Below are 21,614 nucleotides of genomic sequence, written 5' to 3'. Positions count from 1 at the left end.
GCGGTCTTCTAGGGTTGTTTGTGTTGATGTGTCATCTTTTCGGCTGCTCCCTGCCTGTGTCGCTTGGTCTCTTCCCCCTAGGCCCTTCGGCATCATCAGTGACTTCGGAGGCGGCGTCTTCGCTGGTGTCCTTGGCGATAGAGCGTCAAACCCACAAAATAGCGGATCGAGATGGTCCTCTGCACTTGGGAGGACCGCCGTGTCCTCAATAACCTGGTCACAACTACCGCCCGTCGACCTGGCAGAACCCTGGATTCTGGAGTATGTATGGGCCCTATTGGGTGTTCCCATTCTTTCGACTGACGGTGATGGGCCATCCAATCCCCCAAAAATGACATTTCCCGGGGTCGTTTTAACAGGGTTTCCTGTCGGCGGTCTTTCCGCGTAAGTGGTGTTATTCGTCCTGTTGGCTGGGCGTAGCTCGGGAAACGACCCACCGACGTTTGATGTCTCGCCATACTCCAACACCCGTATCAACTGGTCAAGGTCTGGTATGCCCACCCCATCCCCCTTCGCGCCTACTGGTCCGCTCGTGCTTCTCGGTGATTCAGGCTCCATCCAGGAAGGCCACATACTCGGTGGTTGGTTTTCCCCATCGGAATCATCCCTCAGGAGATCTATCGACAAGCGATCGGCCACCTGAAACATGTCATGGCTTGTGACGTGGATGGGTCGCTCTGCTTTGATCAGGTACTGCGCATAATTTATAGGCTTTCTCATGTTTTTCTCCTGGTTGACATGCCGTGAATACCGGCTCACATGGTCTCTTAATGTGCTACTGTCCTGGCATCTGAACTGACACAGCAAGCAGTGGTAAGGCACCTGATGTAGAGGTATGTGGTCTTTTAGTATGTGTGCAGCCATCCGGTTCTTCCTATCCTGTTTGCCACATCTGGCGCACTGCCACATAATACCGCCGTTGGATGCCTTCATCTACAAAATATAAAATAAAAATGCAAGGTTTGCCCCCTAAAATACTACCAATGCTGTGCCAACGGCTAGCCACAAGTCCGTCATTTTTGAAGTTAAATGTATCTCAGTCGCCCGGAATAAGTACGGTTAAACGACCGGGGAGCGAAAAGCGTAAAGTTATAGCTACTCTTTGGTCCGCAACCGCGATGCCAACTGGCTAGCCCACTTCGGTGCAGTTTTTCCCCTATACAACTTAAGCTTATTATGGTGGAGCAAACGTTTTGCGCCGCGTTTGTCCAATTGAACCACGTGGTTCAACGCAGATCGACTTTCTGTTATAACGAATGGCCCGTCGAAAGCCTTCTGGAGCTTTGGATTTACCCCAACCCGACGAGTCTCGTGTAGGCACCATACTATGTCGCCTACCTTGTACTTCGTGAAAGCTAACCTCCGGTCGTACACCTCCTTACTGCGTTCGGCCTCCTTACCTAGATGTGTTCTCGCTACCTCGTGGGCCCTCTGCATAGTCTGTCTTAAACTAACAATGTATTCTGCCTCACTACGGATATGCTCATCACTGTCCCTTACTGTAGGGTACTGAAGATCCGCCGGAAGTCTTACCTCCCTACCGAGGGCCAACATGTTTGGACTAAGTTTAGTAGCCTGATGAGGCGTTGCCCTGTATGCGTTGGCGATACAACCAAGATGTACATCCCAGTCGTCCTGCTCCTCGGACAAGAACGCTCTAACCATCTTGACAATAGTCCGATTGGCTCTCTCCACTTGACCATTTCCCTGTGGATTACGTGCGCTAGTCCGGGTCTTTTTCACTGCCAATAATTCGCAAAGCTCCTTAAAGAGCCGGCTCTCGAAAGCCGTTCCCTGGTCAGAGTGGATGGCCAATGGGGTTCCCCAGCGGTTAACCACGTGGTCAACCACTATTTTTGCACATTGTTCAGCGGTCTGGCTCGGTACTGGGACAACTTCTATGTATTTTGTAAAGAGATCCGTCAATACTAATATATGGCGGTTACCCCTGCTCGTCACCGGAAATGGACCCATGAAGTCAAGGGCTATTATATCCCACGGGGCACCGGTTCTAACGTGTCCCATGGGAGCCCTGGGCGTCTTTGGTGGTTTTTTATCGGCTTCGCAAACGTCGCAACATCTTATGTGCAGTTCTACATCTTGTTTCATTTCGAACCAGTAATAATTCCGTGCGAGTTTACCCTTGGTTCGTTTAACCCCCATATGTCCGGCAGTGACTGGTTCATGGGCTCCTCTAAGAACCTCCTCCCTCAGTACGCGTGGCACGATCAGCTGCGTGTAGTTATCTGTCTGGTCTAGTTTACAAAAGCTACGGTAGACCACGGCGTCAACGGTCCTTAGACTGTCCCAAATCATGAAATAATGGCGCGTCTCAGGACACATGGCAACAATGTCTTCCGGTTTCGGTTTCACACCGGCGCGCTTTGCCCTCAAAACCGGCCCAATGCTCGCGTCCTCATCTTGCATCCTTCCCAGTTCAGTAAGACTATACGTATGTGTCCAATTCGCCCGCGATATCTCGTCACCCTGATTAGATGGGCCAGGTTCCTGTTCGTCATCGACCGTCAGTGCTCGAGCTATGGCTGGTAGCGGGGTCTCAATTTTTAATACAATAGGCTTCGACAGAGCTCCGGCCCCTTCAGTAGCACCTTCCGGAACGTCTTCTTCGTCAAGCGTCCGCTTAGCAGTGACAGTCTCTCCTGTCGGAGTTTTAGGCACAACGTCAGCGTCCATGAGTACACATGCATCTTCCAAATCATCTGACACGCTCACTTCCGGTCCTCCGCATGGAATCTCGGAATGGCACATGATTTCCGCCCGTCGCCGACACTTTGCACAGGGGCCACACTTGAGCGGCTCACTCATGTCCACGATGTGACAATGGCACTCCCTCGGGTCGCGCCTATCCCTACCCCGGAGGCGTCTGTATCTAGGTAGAAGATACCCCCTTCATTCAATGGATACCCCATTACTTCCGGCCCAGTCAGTGCCCTTTTCAAATTCTCGAAGGCGGTCTGACAAGCATCTCCCCACTCAAACTTCCGGTCCTTCTTGGTAAGTTCCGTTAGGGGTCGGGCCATGGTGGCAAAGTCCCTTACGAACCTTCGATAATAAGATGCCGTGGCTACAAACTGTTTCACATGTTTTGTGTTCTGAGGTACTGGCCAGTCGACTATCTTACTGGTGTTGGTCGGATCTGGGAGAACTCCGTCATTTGAAACCACGTGACCAAGAAACAGGACTTTGTGCTGCAACATGTTACATTTTTCGGGTTTCAGCTTCAACCCCGCCTGTTTCATGCGATCTAGTACTTGCTCCACCCTGTGAATGTGCTGTTCGAAAGTGGTCCCGTAGACGATTATATCGTCGATGTACACCAAGCATGTTTCCCACTGGAGGCCCTGCAGTGCAATCTCCATCGTGCGCTGAAAGGTACTGGCTGAATTATTTAAACCGAATGGCATACGTGTCATTTCGAAGTGCCCGTATTTGCAACAGAAAGAGCTCTTTGGGACATCCTCTTCTTTGAGTGGTATCTGAAAGTATCCACTTGTCAGATCGAAACTGCTAAAGTATGTGGCTCCTGCGACTGCGTCTAAACAGTCTTGAATTCTCGGGAGCGGGAAACCGTCCGGTTTTACCAGCGCATTAACCTGTCGGTAGTCTACACATGGCCTTACAGAACCGTTCTTCTTTCGAACTAAAACAATAGGCGACGCCCATGGTGAAGTGCTTTTCTGGATAACCCCCTTTTGTAGCAGTTCGTCTATGGCCTTCTTCTCTTCCTCTGCGTATGCAAGTGGGACGCGCCTCGGCCGTTGCTTTATTGGCGGGGCGTCGCCCGTCTTAATTGTGTGCTCGGCTAAATGCGTAAGCCCCAGGTCCCATTCGGCAGTGGAAAAACTCTGCTGGTACTTCTGGAGGAGACCGGCAACCACGCCTTTTTCATAGTCCGACTTCCCTGCCGTGGACTTCCGGTACAAGTCGACGAGGTGTTTTGGTACCTCCGCTTCCGTTGCCCTAGTAAATTGGTTAGTGGCCGGTGAAGACCTCTCTCCTAGCCTAATTCTTCTCACCGACGTCATATTCCCTTGACCATCGTCGTCCTCAGCGGCCGCAACCACACTGACCACTCGTTCAACCCTTTCGGCTCTCCCAATTTCGGCGTTCTGTCGCAACAAGAAATCGCTTGGGAATGGGTTGAGAATTCTGATTTTACAAGTTGGCCCCTGGTTTACATCCACTAGAGTAGCTGCCATTTGTAATGGATAGTTGTCCCTAAAGTTATCTACTGGTTCAACAATAAAATCAGCCTGCACGGTGTCATCTTCTTCGTACCTTTCTACATACACACTTATCACCGACTCTGCAAGTCCAGGGACGCTGATGTCGTCGGCTACAGTAACCCGTCTGGTTTTCCTGTCCCGCCCCACCTGAAATACTGGCACATCAACTCCCTCTAAGAGTATTTTATTTTGGCTAAGCAAAATGTCTGCGGGACCGCTCTCCCCTCCCCTTAGGATGTCATACCCCAGTAGAGCGTCGTCTTCAACTTCGGCCACAATAACCTCTCGTTCAAGCTCCAGAGTCCCTAAACTCAGGCTGAATTTGGCTTTACCTGCCTTCTTAATCGGGTTGCCCCCCGCACCCACTAAGCAGTACGCCCTTTCTAATGGCGGCCGCTTGTCCTTTGGTATAGCTTCGTACGCCCGTGTAGATAGTATCGTCCGTGAGGCGCCAGTGTCCGCAGTGAACGTGACCGGTACTCCGTTAACAGACCCTCGTACGTATACCCCGTCTGCAATAGAGCTCCTCCTCACGGTCCTTTCACTCCCCACTGTCGTCCCCTCACCGTCTTCTTGCTGCGTTATGGCTGTAACTTTAAGGCCTGCTTTACTGCTGATGAGGACCTCCCCTAGGCCATTCGGGGTGGTCCCTGGTCGTTTAAACGGTTTTCATTTTGGTTTGACAGCGGTCGGCTGGTATTTACCCTTCGCTCCTTCCGGTCCGGACATTCACGTGCGTAATGACCCTGCTTGTGACAGTTATAACACTCAACTTTCTTTTTGGTGTCTAATTTCTTTGTGTCAGCGTTAACGTGACCTTCCAAACGCTCGAGCCGGTTTATCAGTTCTTTCAGTAGACTATTTTGCAGCTCATCTCGCTTTTGATCTGTCCCTAGTCCATTCTCTTTCCTCTGTCCATTGAACTGTCTTGAGGTGTCTCGCCGTTCGGGTACCCTATGGTCACCATTATGCTTGTCCCACTGCGGCTCGTATGCTCTTCTTGCTTGATAACGCCCTTTTCTGTCAGCTCTATCTCTTCCCCGAATCTGTAACCAATTGACTGCAAAGTAAACTGCCTCATCGACCGTCCTAGGTTCTTTATTAAACTCCAGCTCGAACCGCATTTCCTCGTCTGTGACCCCGTCCAAGAACCGCCGCACGAGGTCCTCGTCCCTCGTCTTCCGGTCTCTAAACCCGTGGGCCTTGTCGTACAGCATTTTGAGGTCCGATGCGTACTCCTCTACTGTCTCCCCCTGTCGTTGCGTCCGTCTGCTAAATTTAGCGGCATATGACCGGGCTGTTTCTACGGCCCTGAACCTACTATTTAGCTCAATAATAAGTTCTTTGTAGTTATTCACTGTGTTAGGCTTTAATTGGGAAAATACAAATTGTGCTGCTGCCCCCTCCAGCCTAGGCAGTAGCTGATCAAGCCTCTCGTCTTCGGACCAGCGGAAACGACCGGCTATGGCTTCAAACTGCGCCAGCCAGGTGGCCCAGTCTTCTTTACCAGTGAACACCGGCAGCTTAACTGGTGGGTACCTCGCAGTTCCTTCGCGAAAATAGGGGGCATCGCGTATCCTATCAGGCTGCGTGTATGGCCCGTGGTACATCCGGTCCGATTCCCAACTACTTCCGCCTGCTCTCGTGTTCCTGGAGCTTGATACAGCATATCCCTCCCGTTGCGTCGACCCCGTCGCGTTGTAGCCATATGGTGTCCCCGTCGGGTTACCCGCATCCCACGTGTGGTCAACATCCCTTTCCGTTCGGCCGGCGCCGTAGTACGTCGTCCCCCAGCGCACATAAGACGGAGCATCTGCGTTAAGGGCCTGACCTGAAATATGCTTATTACCTTCCTTGCGATTGTTCCTTGAATTACTACTGTCATACTCACTTACATTGCTGTTATTTGTGCAAAATGTCCTCGTCTCTCCCGACCCATCTTTACACTTAGCCATCCCTCTTTTGATGGACTGTAACTCCCTAACGACGTCCTTCAAAGCCCCCGTGACACCTACCATAACCTCGCGTAATGGCCCCTCGTCACAATCACCTGGCGGGTCATTGGTTGTAGACCCGGCCTCGGACGCGGAGTCCAGTGTGGCATACTCGTCGGCATCGTCGGCCGCCTCTGGGTTATTAAATATTACCTCCCCGCTATCGACCTCCCTTGGATCAGTCATGACGCGAATTCCTTTAATTCTTGATAATTTTAAACCCCTGACCTATCGCGTCTAGTACGTGACTATGTTACAACACCCTTCGTCTGGCGTAGTTCGTATCGCTGGATCTGCTATTATAACAGATCCCACCGCTGCCACCAATAAATGTTACGACCTAGCCCCGTGGTCCGTCGACGCTATCAACTGTCCCTTTTAGGGTGACCAAGTATTTGAAGCAATAAATGTTACGACATAGCCCCGTGGTCCGTCAACGCTATCAACTGTCCCTTTTAGGGTGACCAAGTATTTGAAGCAATAATTGTTACGACCTAGCCAAAATGACGACGCAATGAACGTTTTACGTTTTATTTTTGGAGCAAATAAATATATGCATCAAGACATCAAACATCAGATATAATACACGGTAGTAATCAGCGGCACCGTACACAGCAAAACGCGTTGGCTTATATGAACGTTGACACAGCACGTCGTAGTAAGACAGTAAAATATTATTATCAGTATAAAGTTGTTTACAAACTCAATATAAAATCAATGCCTGTTATTTTATTACTTGTAAGTAGTTTATATTTACTTATTTATTGTCTATTTAAATATTCAGGTTGATTTTAACCTTTTAAGAATAATATGCAGGCAGCTTGTTCAATGATCCAAATTCGACTGTCCTGAGACTGAAAATTCACGGCCTTATATACTCCTATGGTTAAATGACCCGAAAATCTCGGTCAAAAATGACCTGACCCAAATTGACCCGACCGAAAATGACCCAGAATCGGGTCAAATGACCCGATTGGCTGACAGCCATTGTAAAATATTCAAGATGGCGGACGAACTGTCAAATGACCGTGAAGTTTCCGAAAAAGGATTTAAAGCATCACACTGGATTACAACAATAAATTATCAGTGCATTTCATGTGAATAATGGATTATTAACTAAGAGACATTATCACCTTGTGGAACGACATGATTCAAACGCTCAAGTAAGAATAACTTGTCAAGTTTTGAAATCTTGAAAGGTCAAAAACTATCTCAGGATTACCCAAGATTCAAAGGTAAAATGGCGGTGTACACGCTGAATTACAAAGAAAATATGTGAACTTTGTGAAATTCCCGACAAGAGTTATTACGTTTTGCTGTGTTAGTGCCATAAAACAACAGGTTTGAGATCAGTACATGTTATGCAAATAATGTTAAACCTGTACATCAATAATTTACTAAATAACTTGGTACTTATTAAATATTTTGCATGAACAATGCTTGAAAAAAATGGACTTTATCCAGGATAATATTACTAACAGCACTTAGTGACTATTAATGATCTTGGCATGATGGACACAGGGCTAGCCCGTCTGTAATATCAGGATGGCGCTAAGCACTGGCCTAAAATGCCAAGGTTTGAAAACTTCAAAATATCTTTCCATGAATAGACAAAGGTAAGTATGAATTACATATATTTTACATTAATAAAGATAAATACAGTATGGAGCGATGCCTGCCGGGGTTTATCAATACTAACGGCATTTGGGCTGAACTCCCGTCCAAGATCCTGACAACAGGCATTCACGTGAACTGTTCCCGTCCAGGTAGTAACCATCAACACACGAATATTCTGTCCTCGTCACCATACCATCAGTAACCAAGACAAAACTGCCGCTATCGGGAGCATTTAGCGTTGGACATGTTACTAAAACAATACATCGATTATCACATAGTTCTTCAAACTAAATTACTACCTGATTCGTTAAACAAATATAAAACTGTTATTTGTTGCTGTTTTACATGAAAGCTATAAAAATGGCTTGGAACTATTACCAAGGCAACATTATTAACTTTTCCCCTCTCGCACTATGACGTCTTTGCAATTTACTAAGTTGGAACTTAATATATTAAGTTAAATATTGAACCCGAAATTATACCTTCATCTGACTTTTTGTACTGTTATATTGGAATAATATACATGTATGTAACAACACCTCATGCATATGTTTATTTATACATAGCATTCCTTTGTTAAGTTCTGTTCACCACTTTTCATATGTTATTTTTCACTGCTATAAAGCCGAAATAAACGTATTGTATTGTATTGTATTGTATTTACCAAAAGAAAAATTGACGGTATACCATTAACGTTCGGTGGGTATTTTAAACACAAATGAAATTTTGACAAACAGTTTTTAGGAAACGTTTAGTGCACAGGTTAATTTCAGATTGAGAGAGTCCGTGCGTATGTGCGTGACGGTGCCTTTGTGTTTAGAACAATAGGGGAGAAACTCCACAAATAATGACCCAAAATCTCAACAGATATTTGATCGTTGTTAAAACAAAGATCTTAATTAACTTAGAAACAAAATGGCTGACGGTATAAGTAATAATGTTTAAAGACAAAATGAGAAAAAAATAAGCATACTTAAGTAATCTTCAAGTTCCAGAATGGCTACAATTATGTCTTCGGCAGTTTTATTTTTATGTTGTTTTGGACTTTTCTTTGTGTTAACAGGTAAGCACATATTTTCTCTGTTTCACGTCGCATTATTAAATAACAAATCCCGATATGGAAAACGTTTGTAGTTTTTTCTTTTTACTAGACAGGCTTTACTGTACCGTTATCACTATTTATCACTATTTAAAATAGCATGTTACAAAAAATCTTTAGAATTTATACATATTCTTTTAAAATGACACTCTTATTTAAAAGCAATGCATACACATTTATGACAAACATTATCGTTGACCTACTGTGATCTACTATCGTCTCATAAAGTAGAAATATCGTGTTTTCTGCACCTTTATTTCAAAATAAACTTGGTATCCTTCATAAGAACCATTGTTTTCGACATTATTTCATTCTGATTGTTTAGGGCTATTTGTTACTTGTCGACAAAAATACAACTGGTGCGGTTTCCGCAACTTTGTCAAAAGGACATGAATTACATTACTTTAAAATGCAGCCTTTCTCCCAAATAAGATTTAACAAAATTAATACATACTTTTAATATAACAATCTATTATACATCATTTTATAGGCAATTCATTTCATCTGTAAATAATTTAAAAAAAATCACCTTCCAAAACCCAGACGGCCAATGTACCTTGCCGCTAAGTGACGGCACGTGGCATTCGAGTACGCGCGGCACGTGGACAGTGGCTACGAGCGGCGGAGCAACCGAGGTCTCCAACTTCGAGGCGGCACTGTCCTACTCAAGTAACGTGGCGACGCTTACTTGTCAGCAGAGTTCAGGGACACAGTACATTTTAGGGTGAGTGCATGGCTTTTATTATAGGGCCTAAAGTGTTGTGTACCGACTAGTCTTCACTTGTTGAATGGGTAAAAAAGAACCCAAGAACTGTTAACAAGTATGGTAAATGTACCCGCTATTTCTCCTGTTTTGCTTTAAAAGAAGCCCCGTACGAATTTAAGCAATTTGTATTTTCAGGACGAATTTTGAGGAAGTGTTTATGAACGTGTCCGTGTGCCTGGACATACGGACAATCAGTGACGAGAACACAGACAGCTACATATTCTACTTCGCCACAGGTATACGTCCATAAAAGCATTATAACCAGTCTGTTTGGAAGTTAGAAACAAATATTTTATGATAAACTGTTGTGTCACAGCTACCGTATGATTATATATAAACTATGTATGTTCTTTGTTGTTTTTATACTATATGTCCTTTTTACAACTTTCTATGTTTTTCTTCTTTTTCTTCTTCGTCTTCTTCTTCTTCTTCGTCTTCTTCTTCTTCTTCTTCTTCTTCTTCTTCTTCTTCTTCTTCTTCTTCTTCTTCTTCTTCTTCTTCTTCTTTGATTGTTACTCATTTTCTAATCGGCGCCCTGCGTATATCTGAGAATGGAACTATATGTTTCCAGCTGTTGATGATGATACCGGGGAGCGGTTCACCAATAACACTGACGGGGCGTGCTCGGAGATCGGATACGAAACAGTCGCGAACGTTCAAATCCTCGTCAAAGATGGTACGTTTTATTTTGAATTGATGTTGTTGCGAACAAAGTTCAGTAGTTTTCTTTCTATTCAGCCAGAAATTCTCTATGCAGAGGGTGTCATAATATATGTCCCCATTTGTAATAAATGCACTTTTTATGCAGACAGATATAAAAGAAATCAGTGTTCATACTCTTAATGCATACAGAATAACCATGAATCGCCATGACTATTTAAACAAAACGCAATTTTACCCGCGGTGAGTGCAAAAGGAACTTACTAAAGCATCATGCGTTACATGTAAATATAAATATTGGCTCCCCGCCCGACAGGACAATAAAGTCAACTGCAAACTAGTAATCAACTTCGTCTTCAACCAGGTTTTGTGGCGAGTGCGGCGATGCAACTGCCGAACCTTGCGTTGGGGAACTATAGTGTAACATACGAGGTGCTGTTGTCAGCGGTTACCGTGGAGAACTGTACACTTGACACGTGTACCAACAAGACACTCATGGAGTTCGGCAACTCTGACCCAACTCAGTACCTCGGCTTTACAAGTAAGAATCGGGTCTCTCCAGTGACAGATGTGGAAATTTCTGACTATTATGTAAAAAATATTACGCTTATAATATGACAGTTTCTAGTAGGTGGTAAGCAACCCACTTCCTGATTTTCTGTGGTGTCATCATTTGCATTATATTTTTTGGAATTCTGATAATTACGATTTACGACAGCATTGTGAATTATTTCAAGGTGGTGGTCAGATGTACTCCATCTACACGGACTCTTCTGGGACTGACACCTTCACGTTAACGTACAACGCGGACGTTAGTACGGATGGCATCAACACTCATCGCTTTGCATGCTGGGTGATTTGATTAGTTTTCAAGCTTCATTTTTGATAAATAAAAGGGTACAGATTGTGTTAAAACATTTGTCAAATGTTCGATGGAAAATAGAGACAATTTTAAACGCTTAAGAGCAAGTAAATTCGAACTATTTGAGTGCAGTGAACAACTATTTATATGAGTAAATTGAAAAGTGGCCAGTCTCCACACGGATTTCTTTAGCCAAATACCATATACATGTACTTGAATCATCACATTTCGTTTCTGAAACTGTAACTGGTATTTATATATTATTTCAGGCGCTTCTTTATTCCGACGGGACGTTGCAAGCGACGGTACTTCCGGAACAGTGCGAGGGCTCTCAGACATCCACGGCGGTGACCAGTGGCGGACAGAGGTTAACCATGACCCCATATTTCACATGCGGTAGGTGGACTTGTATGGTTGGTCAGTTGGTATCCTCGTTAAGAATCGTTGGTATCAGTCGTCGTTATCATCATCGTCATCATATACATGTATGATTATATAAATGCTTATCTATGAACTCCGATTCCAGGCCCAGAGGAGGAGGCCGTTGGTGGTCTGGCGGGCTGGGTGATCGCACTAATAGTCCTTGGTATCTTGGCGCTAATCCTGATTGTTGCTATCATTATTGTCTTCATTTGTATGCGCAAGACCGTCGCGTCCTTGGATGATGAGGAGATGCTTAAGAAAGGTGAGATGCATCAGATTAATAATTGTATTCGTCTGTTTGTCAGGTTTTGCATAGAATATAAGTGTTGAAGTGTTCCAATAGGCTGTATTTTCAAGTCACGGGATTGAAATGAGAAAATTTGGTATTAAATATAGGATCAATGCATCCGTAAGAATGGAACAGCAGTAACTTCAAGTGTTTCGTTTTGATGAAAATCCGAGGTATAGTACAGAATGTTCATCACTCGTATTAATCGTTTGGTTAAATTCCAGAGGGTTCCCGGCAATCGACCCCGGACAGTCTGGTTGGGTATGGGGAGAAAGAAAAGGAGGCCATGAAAACCATCAGGCACGGGAAGGACCCAGCGTAAGAAATAACGCTTTTGATTCCGATAACGCATACTTTTTGCATAACCATTTGTCATTTACAATTTAACTTTGACAATAATATACCTGCTTTACATCTTTATGCTGTTCAGCAGCCTTTTGGAATAAACAGCATGGTTAAAAATTAAAAAACGCATACTGTATATTATTAAAATCTTTTTAACTCGTAGTCAAAAAACCTTCAAAACGTAAATATTCAAAAGCATATTTCTTTACTTCGACGCCGTTTATTTACTTGCTCTGGTCACTCAGATATAAACCGTCTAAACGGGAAAAACCAGACCGGGAGAGGACGTTTGATTTGACGGAGATTGGGAAACCTGGGGGCGGGAAAAAGTTACAGGACGGACAACCCGTGGAAGCAGAGAAAAGAGTGGAGACTTCAAAGGTGCGTGCGCACGTCGCCTACAGATGAGCAATAATTGCGGATTATCACGGAATATCTTAATCTTGCAGTATCCTAGAAGTTTTTCATCCAATAGGGAAGCATGCGATGTACTTTGACAAAAAAAATATTATTAAACGAAGTACACAATGTACTCTTGACTTATATTATTCCGCACATATCCCGTGTATAAAAATAGTTTCAGAACGTTCTTAGCAATTGTTAAAGCTGAATATTGAAAGGTTAGGATTTTCCTGACTAATATAATTCACCTTGTTTTTTCCAAGAGTGTGCAGCTACGAAAAGATATACAAGGTGGTGAAAGTTTGGGACCCATCGTGTTTCCACCCGGCAAGAAACCTATACCACCGACCACCCCACGACCAGACAAAGATGACGAAGTAAGAGACGAAAAAACATCATAGGAACGTTTAAAACTAGCTTCTACGGAAGCACATACCTGCCAAATGATGTTTTTTTGTATTTCATGGACAAACCACAGCATCCCCACTCAATACTTACTGGCGTTTAATTTCACCAAAGCAATCTTTCAGCGCTTTGTTTTTCCTCTGTAGAGTGGGTTATTTTCTAGAAAGTTCTGTTCTACTGTTCGACGAATGATTCGTTTATTTTTGTTTCTTATAAGAGTTAACTCCTTATATCATTTTTAAAAAAATATAAATGAACATGGTATAAATAAAAATACCAGAACTGTCAGTTAAACAAACATAAGAGTAATCAAAGCACCTACAGTACTAATAGACAGGGGCAATGTCATCATGATAATGTTCACAGCAAGTCACTTACTTGATGTAACTCATTTAAGAATTTGTATTTGAAAGAAACGAAATTTGCCCTTGTTTGTTCAGTAGCTGCGTTCTCATTATGAATGTTATTAAAATTATTATGCTATAATCACGATGAGGTATCAATTATAACGTGACTTCCTTTCCTAACTAGGTGCTGTTGCGGATTAAGAAGGAACGTGAGCGAAAGGAGCGCGAGCGTGAGGAGCGCCGGAAGAAGGAGAAACAAGCAGAGGAGCTCCGAATTAAAATGGAGGTCAAGGTAACTATACCGAATACACGCCTTATAAACGTCAAAATGATTCGTAAAATAAAGCGGTGCTTCAAATTTGATATTTTGTTTCATATTGTAGTATTTTCTTATCTGTGTTTGTAGCAACGAATGCCATCTTTCTGGGGGAAAGCAATTGTATGGTTTGCTGTATTCGCAAAAAAAATATATCAAGAAAAACATTTTACACAACGAAACGTCTCTACAGTATTTGAATCCAATAGGTGTCATGCATACATCATGCACATACTTATCTCCAATTCTTTCTTTTTTCAGAAGGACCCCGAAGAAATGGTTGATAAGGTATGTGCTCCTATATGTATTTCTTGAAAGGTATTTTGTTTTTCAAATATATTCCTTTGTCAACATATCGGAAGCAAATGAACATTGTTCCATTGTTTTACTAGTTAATTAAAGCTTAATTAAATATTAAATTCATATCTATTTCAGGTGATTAAGCACCCTAAAGAACCGGAATCCAGTGACGAATATGAGGTAGGCTTCCGAATATATCACTGACATAACATTGATATGAATGTGTGTACTCATGCTATATAGACACGTGATGTATGTATATTTTGATCATAAGATGACGAACAGTTGCTTCAATGTGGATGATATTTTATTTCACAGACCGACGATTCTCAGAAAGAGGAGAGGGCCAAGCAGTTAAGGGAAAAGGTATCATTAAACAAATGTGACCTATCATGATCCTCATTTTCTAAAAATCCACCGTCAAAACATTGTTTGTAATTCTTAATTCACTTAAAATGTATTTTTCTTTATATTAAGTTACATGTATGTATATTTGATTTTTATGGATGCAAGAAATGTAATAGAATAGAACCACAATGTTTTTAAGTGAGCAAGTGTATTGACATTTCTACTTTTTAGCGGCGGCGGCTGGCAGGTGCGACTTGGACTCCTCCGGGTGGATTGTCGAACGCCAAGGACGTGGTCGGCAGGAAGAAGCGCAGGAAGGTGAGACGGTGCATGCCATGTTTGTGTTGATTCGCATTGTTTATGCGTTCATGCAGTACACTCGCATTGGCGTTATTTTACAACTCTCGGGAATTTTGCAAATTTAACCGTCGAAAAATACTTTTCAATCCTTATATTTGTCATTGTTTTATTTTTTATACAAACTTCAAATTCAGGTTAAGTTATGGCGAAACATTTATTATTTAGTTAAAAAATACATGTCTGCAGCAATGATAAACTTTTTTCCTCATATTTTAGACGTTGTAATCAATGTTTCTTACTGTCTGTTTTTGTTAGCGACACGGACACGATGAGGGAGAACTTGGTGGGGCGCTCGTGACCCGCGAACAGCAAGATCAGCTAGAGTTCGACCGCCGCCGCCAAAAGAAGGCGATGCGTAAGCGCGCCAAGGGCCGCCGCCAGCAAAGTGATGTCAGCGGAAGTGAGACGGACACGGACAACGGTCAGCGTCGCCGGAAGCGGCGTAAGCCGCTGGCTCGAGGAGCACCGTTCATGGACAAGTACATTGTTAAGAAAGAGATTGAGCACGAGTTGGATGAAATTGACTTTTGGAACGAGAAGACAAACACAGCGAAAAATGTTGACGACATTGTAAGCAAATCTCGTAAATAAGAACATCATTTGCGATTGTCCTGAATTATTTTTCACCGAGTTTTGTTACACACACACCCGTATTCTGATATACTACTGTGTTGCTAAGCTGTAGCTTAACTACGCTTGTTTGCTTACTACTATCTCTGACATATTTAGATTGACGAAAAACCCAAAGGAAAGACTCTACATGTAGCGCCGGCGGACACTCAGGTCAAAGTGGAAGCGCGCTCGCCCTCCCAAATCGAGACAGCTCTGATGGAAGAGGAAAGCGTCTGGGCCGGATATGGAATCACTGGATTCACACCGGGTCAAAGTGGGGAACTACCAGACGGGTTCCATTTTGACAAGGAAGGGAATGTTGTGGTATGGATTTCTCTATCGAATATTGAATCCGAATTCGAACCAAAAACGTTAATTATAAGGTATTGCAACAGTAAGATATTCTTAATTATTGGAAATATATCCCAAATTCTTATTCATAGAAGTTGCAACAGAATATTTATTTTACCTACACGGATTTATTTATCTTTTCAGAGAAATGTTGACGGTAAACTTATTCCTAAAGACATCTATCTGAAACAGATGGAACTGCGGAAAAGGTTTAATGTATTTGCACTCCCGAGATTGAAGAGGAGCACAGACGGTCGTCCAGTCGGGGTAAGTTTTCTGCGTAGATATCCTGTAAAACAAAAAATTGTGCACTCTTATTCAAAATCAGTACAAACACATAAATAACAAACATAAATTTTGAGTGATAAACCTTAAACTTCATACTTAACAATGCACTTTTGGAAAATATTAATAATTAATAACAAGATTATGACTGTGTATTTACTAGCTGAAAACGCAAAAATATTAAATGATTGGTGAATGCTAAAAGATTTACTTTGATCTACTATCATTTCATATGGTAGAAATACCGTGTTTTCTGCATTTTTCTTTCAAATTAAACTTGGTATCACTAATAAGAACCATTGCTTTTGACATGAATTTATCCATTTTGGTATATTAAAACAATTATATCAATTGTGGTAATTCTATTTAAGAGTAAGAGTGCATCTTTAAAATGTACAGGCTTGATAGAAATTAAATTATATATTCTGGTTATTGTAATAAGTGTAAGTCTGGTAATTTGAAACTAAACTGCTAAACACTTTGAATTGGTTCCAATCTAAGACGTTTTGTATAAGCTAATCCAACCCCTTTTGGTATCAAGGGATACAAGGACGAAGAGTTCGGGCCGACGGCTTCCTGGGACTTCGGCGAGCCGGCGAGCGGCACAGACGGGGAGGAGGATAAACGGCAGTCAGTGGTAAGGAATGAAGTATAATTTGATGTTGCATTTATGCTATGGGTGATGTGTTTGTCATTGTGGTCATCGTCGTCCAAAAACTTTTACCAGTCATAAGAATCCATTTCGATTTAAACATGCAACTTTATACACGAGTTCATTATGACAAAGCGCCATAATATTGTGTACTAAGACGTACCACTCTGATTAAAAGAAATTGATGAGTTATGCCCCTTGCTTAATAGGAAAACTAGCATTTGCAACCGTTTGTAGTGCCAATGACTAAGTCTGAGAATAAAGCTTTAAAAATTTACCTTTTACAATATCAAATCCCAAATGAGATTTGTTGATTTTGCTTGCATCTTCACAATTGTTTAATAAAAATGCATTCACAACTTTCTGCACCTTTTCCAGTATATCAGGCCGGCCTCCGGTCGCCAGGTCGCCTTTAGTGTCGGCGGCGATAGAAGTAAGACATCTTCTCCTTTGGAGGACATCGACTACAATACACGGAAGGTCAGAAGACGCACTGAAATATCCCTTAAGTGTGATGTATTTGAGATACATTAGCAGACGCACTGACATATGCCTATAAGTGTTATGTATTTGAAATACATAAGCAGACGCGCTGGCATATGCCTTATAAGTGTGATGTATTTGAGATACATTGGAAGACTCACTGACATATCCCTATAAGTGGGATGTATTTGAGATACATTAGCAGACGCACTGACATATCCCTATAAGTGTGATGAGTCTGAGACGCGCTAACATATCCCTATAAGTGTGATGTATTTGAGATACATTAGCAGACGCACTGGCATATGCCTATAAGTGTGATTTATTTGAGATAGATCAGCAAACACACTGACATATCCCTATAAGTGTGATGTACTTGAGATAGATCAGCAAACACACTGACATATCCCTATAAGTGTGATATATTTGAGTTACATTAGCAGACGCACTGACATCTACCTATAAGTGTGATGTATTTGAGATACATCTGCAGACGAACTGACATATCCCTGTAAGTGGGATGTTTTTGAGATACATTAGCATACGCACTGACATATGCCTATAAGTGTGATGTATTTAAGATACATTAGCAGACGCACTGATATATGCCTTATAAGTGTGATGTATTTGAGATACATTAGCATACGCACTGACATATCCCTATAAGTGTGATGTATTTGAAGTACATCTGCAGCCGAACAAACATATGCATATACGTGTGATGTATTTGAGATACATCTGCAGACGAACTGACATATGCCTATAAGTGTGATGTATTTGAGATAAATCTGCAGACGAACTGACATATGCCTATAAGTGTGATGTATTTGAGATACATCTGCAGACACACGGACATATCCCTATAGGTGCGATGTATTTGAGATATATCAGTAGATGCACTGACATTTGCATATAAGTGTGATGTATTTGAGATACATCAGAAAACATACTGACATATGCCTATACGTGTGATGTATTTGAGATACATCAGCAAATGCACTGACATATGCCTATACATGTGATGTATTTAAGATACATCAGAAAACATACTGACATATGCCTATAAGTGTGATGTATTTGAGAAACAGCAGTAGATGCACTGACTAGTGATGGAACGATTATCGAGTACAATCGATAAATCGTCGCTGACAATGCTTAGTCGGCGACAATCGATAGTGGTTGTCCAAAATCGATGTCGCTAATGTTACTTCCGGTAACTACGTATTTTAGTTACGCGGTAAAATAAGGTTACATGTCAATTTTTCCATCCGGTAAATTCTCGTTGAGTTCATTTTAACAAGGGAGATCAGTCTCTAACACAAATGCGGTGAATGTAAACACTTTTGCTTAAAAACTTACAAGGTCTCCCAAAATAAATTGTTTTTAATTGTATATATATTTCATAAAACCCCAATAGTCGGTATCTATGGTGTAGTGGGTCTGATCTAACCTGCAAATACCGGGGATCCCGGCTCGATGCATTCTGTTTTTGAAACCTTTTTGTGGTATCGTTTGTTATAAACAAATTTACTTTTTTGTGAAGTATTATGAAATTAAGATATTTTTATGAAATCTTCCATATTATAGGTTATTGAATGTTAAGCTGGTTCACAAATATTCAATATGTTTTACATGGATAAAATGCTAAGATAACATACTTGATGCGGTGTGCATCATTTTGCAATTGATGTGCAATTATTTAGTATGTGTTTTGTTTTTTCGTTAAGACAGAAAAAGGTTATGGATATTTACTTACTGTTGCAATAAGCACGACTATAGCATCACACATACTAATTTTAGATTAAACAATTTAAATGATCATGATTATACTATGTATATAGAATGTATTTCCTAAATGATTATATGAACTTTCGATTATTGTCCGATAGTAAATCGAATTACTTGATCTGATTCGATTCGATTATCGATAGCAAATGGACTCCGATTTTCAAACAGTAGCACTGACATATGCCTATAAGTGTGATGTATTTGAGGTACATCAGTAAACATACTGACATATGCCTATAAGTGTGGTGTATTTGAGGTACATCAGTAAACATACTGACATATGCCTATAAGTGTGATGTAATTGAGTAGGATGTATTTGAGATACATTAGCAGACGCACTGACATATCCCTTTAAGTAGAATGTATTTGAGATACATCAGCCGACGCACTGACAAACCCATATAAGTGTGATGTTATCGTGATACATTAGCAGATGCACTGACATATGCCTTATAAGTGTGATGTTTTTTAGATACATCAGCAGACGCACTGACATATGCCTACAAGTGTGATGTATTTGAGGTGCATCAGTAAACATACTGACATATGCCTGTAAGTGTGATGTATTTGAGGTACATCAGTAAAAATACTGACATATGCCTATAAGTGTGATGTATTTGAGGTACATCAGTTAACATACTGATAAATACCTATACGTGTGATGTATTTGAGGTACATCAGTAATCATTCTGACATATGCCTATAAGTGTGATGTATTTGAGGTACATCAGTTAACATACTGACAAAAGCCTATAAGTGTCATGTATTTGAGGTACATCAGAAAACATACTGACATATGCCTATAAGTGTGATGTATTTGAGGTACATCAGTAATCATACTGACATATACCTATAAGTGTGATGTATTTGAGGTACATCAGTAAACATACTGACATATGCCTATAAGTGTGATGTATTTGAGGTACATCAGTTAACATACTGACATATACCTATAAGTGTGATGTATTTGAGGTACATCAGTAAACATACTGACATATGCCTATAAGTGTGATGTATTTGAGGTACATCAGTAATCCTACTGACATTTGCCTATAAGTGTGATGTATTTGAGGTACATCAGTAAACACACTGACATATCCCTATAAGTGTGATGCATTTAAGACACAGCAGCAGACGCACTGACATATGCCTTTGAGTCTGATGTATTTGAGATACAGCAGCAGACGCACTGACATATTCGTTTGAGTCTGATGTATTTGAGATACATTTGCAGACACACTGACATATGCCTATAAGTGTGATGTATTTGAGATACATTTGCAGACGCACTGACATATGCCTTTAAGTGTGATGTATTTGAGATACAGCAGCAGATGCACTGACATATTGCTTTGAGTGTGATGAATTTGAGGTACATCAGCACACGTACTTACATATCCTTATAAGTGCGATGAATTTTACTTATACTGCTCTTTTCGTTATAAAGCCAGGTACGAATATTGAGCTACGTTTCAACCAATGTGTTGCCATGTCTGTTTCAGGGCTGAGGTCTTCCTGGACAGGCAATGCAAACTTGATTCCCGAGGAAGACAACGCTATGCAGGTTTGTAGCACTTGCATGGGCTACTTAAAACTTAAAATCAATTGAATCGCAAGCATTATCATTAGTGTCTCTTTCCTTCATTTTGCGACTCTTCATGCTTGTGCAATTAACAGGCAGTTTTTGACAGCTGGTGTGTCTATCTATTGCATTATCTATATTCATATTTCGTTATTTTAAACCATTTCAGGGCATGTCAAAGGGCAAACGCAACATCGGGTCAGATGACGAGTTTTTCCTGGTTGTTGGAAGTATTAATCAAGTCAGTACCTCTTCATATCTTACACCGTTCTATGCCAGATAATGTGTTTTGTAACTTATATAGATTTCAGTTGAAATAGTGTTTATAAATACAAGAGCTTATGTTAAAGCTTTAGTGAGCATGCTGTCCATTGATCTCGTGTAACAATGTATATTATGTCTTATTTGAAACTGATATACAAATATAATTAGGCATTAGGACATATTTTGAATATTTTGCTTATTTGATTTCAATACATTTACGCAGGGACACTAAATAGAAAAAACGTATTCGCAATTACGCTTTAATACAACCCCACACGTATAGTTATTTCAAATATTTATATTCTTATAGCTAAGCAAGCCCCCGGAGATCCTGGATTCCCAGCTTGGCATTAACCGATGCACGCGGTACAGTGAGCGACACGGAGCGCCCCGGGAGCCGTCCGGTTTAACAGACATCAGCATGCGCACGGCGCCCGACTCCACTACACCCGACAACGTGAACTGTCGGAAATACCTAGAAGAGCTTTACAAGGATAAGATATACTTCGACAAATACGTTAAGACTGACAGTAGGTATACTTTAGAGTAATTATTTATCATTTATCTGTCTTAATTTCATATATTAAGTTTAAAGCCAGAGCGTCAGAATTAATTCCAATACTTCATACATGTACTACAAAAATCTAGTTCCGACGCAAGAAAAAATGCTCTTCTATTCTATTTTTTTCATTTACTGGCTTTAGTCGTGCATGGTCTAAAATTATACCGCTAACTATTGATGTTACGGTGAACTTAAATAAAATACGCATTGGCTATTAACTCTCCTTTCAGAGCTTCCCACAAATGCTGCAGTGGA

The 21,614-nt window shown here is 41.5% G+C and overlaps 1 protein-coding gene across 1 annotated transcript; it reads left to right on the top strand.

Moving 5' to 3' along the window:
- The first annotated feature begins 7,904 nt into the window (after positions 1 to 7,904).
- Positions 7,905 to 20,493, top strand: LOC128225690 (uncharacterized). The gene is made up of 22 exons (XM_052935599.1): positions 7,905 to 8,007; positions 9,501 to 9,681; positions 9,859 to 9,959; positions 10,295 to 10,399; positions 10,748 to 10,924; positions 11,121 to 11,236; positions 11,515 to 11,641; positions 11,772 to 11,930; positions 12,182 to 12,275; positions 12,548 to 12,683; positions 12,968 to 13,081; positions 13,641 to 13,748; positions 14,034 to 14,060; positions 14,208 to 14,252; positions 14,391 to 14,438; positions 14,652 to 14,738; positions 15,036 to 15,350; positions 15,510 to 15,716; positions 15,888 to 16,010; positions 16,570 to 16,665; positions 17,059 to 17,160; positions 20,454 to 20,493. Exons 1-22 carry the CDS (start codon positions 7,905 to 7,907, stop codon positions 20,457 to 20,459), a joined length of 2,577 nt encoding a protein of 858 aa, XP_052791559.1. The 3' UTR covers positions 20,460 to 20,493.
- Positions 20,494 to 21,614: the final 1,121 nt, after the last annotated feature.

The sequence above is a fragment of the Mya arenaria genome, chromosome 3 (genome assembly GCF_026914265.1).
Source record: "Mya arenaria isolate MELC-2E11 chromosome 3, ASM2691426v1".
In the NCBI taxonomy this organism is placed as follows: domain Eukaryota; kingdom Metazoa; phylum Mollusca; class Bivalvia; order Myida; family Myidae; genus Mya; species Mya arenaria.
The sequence above is the reverse complement of the archived record's forward strand: the minus strand, read 5'-3'. Positions and strand labels throughout refer to the sequence as shown.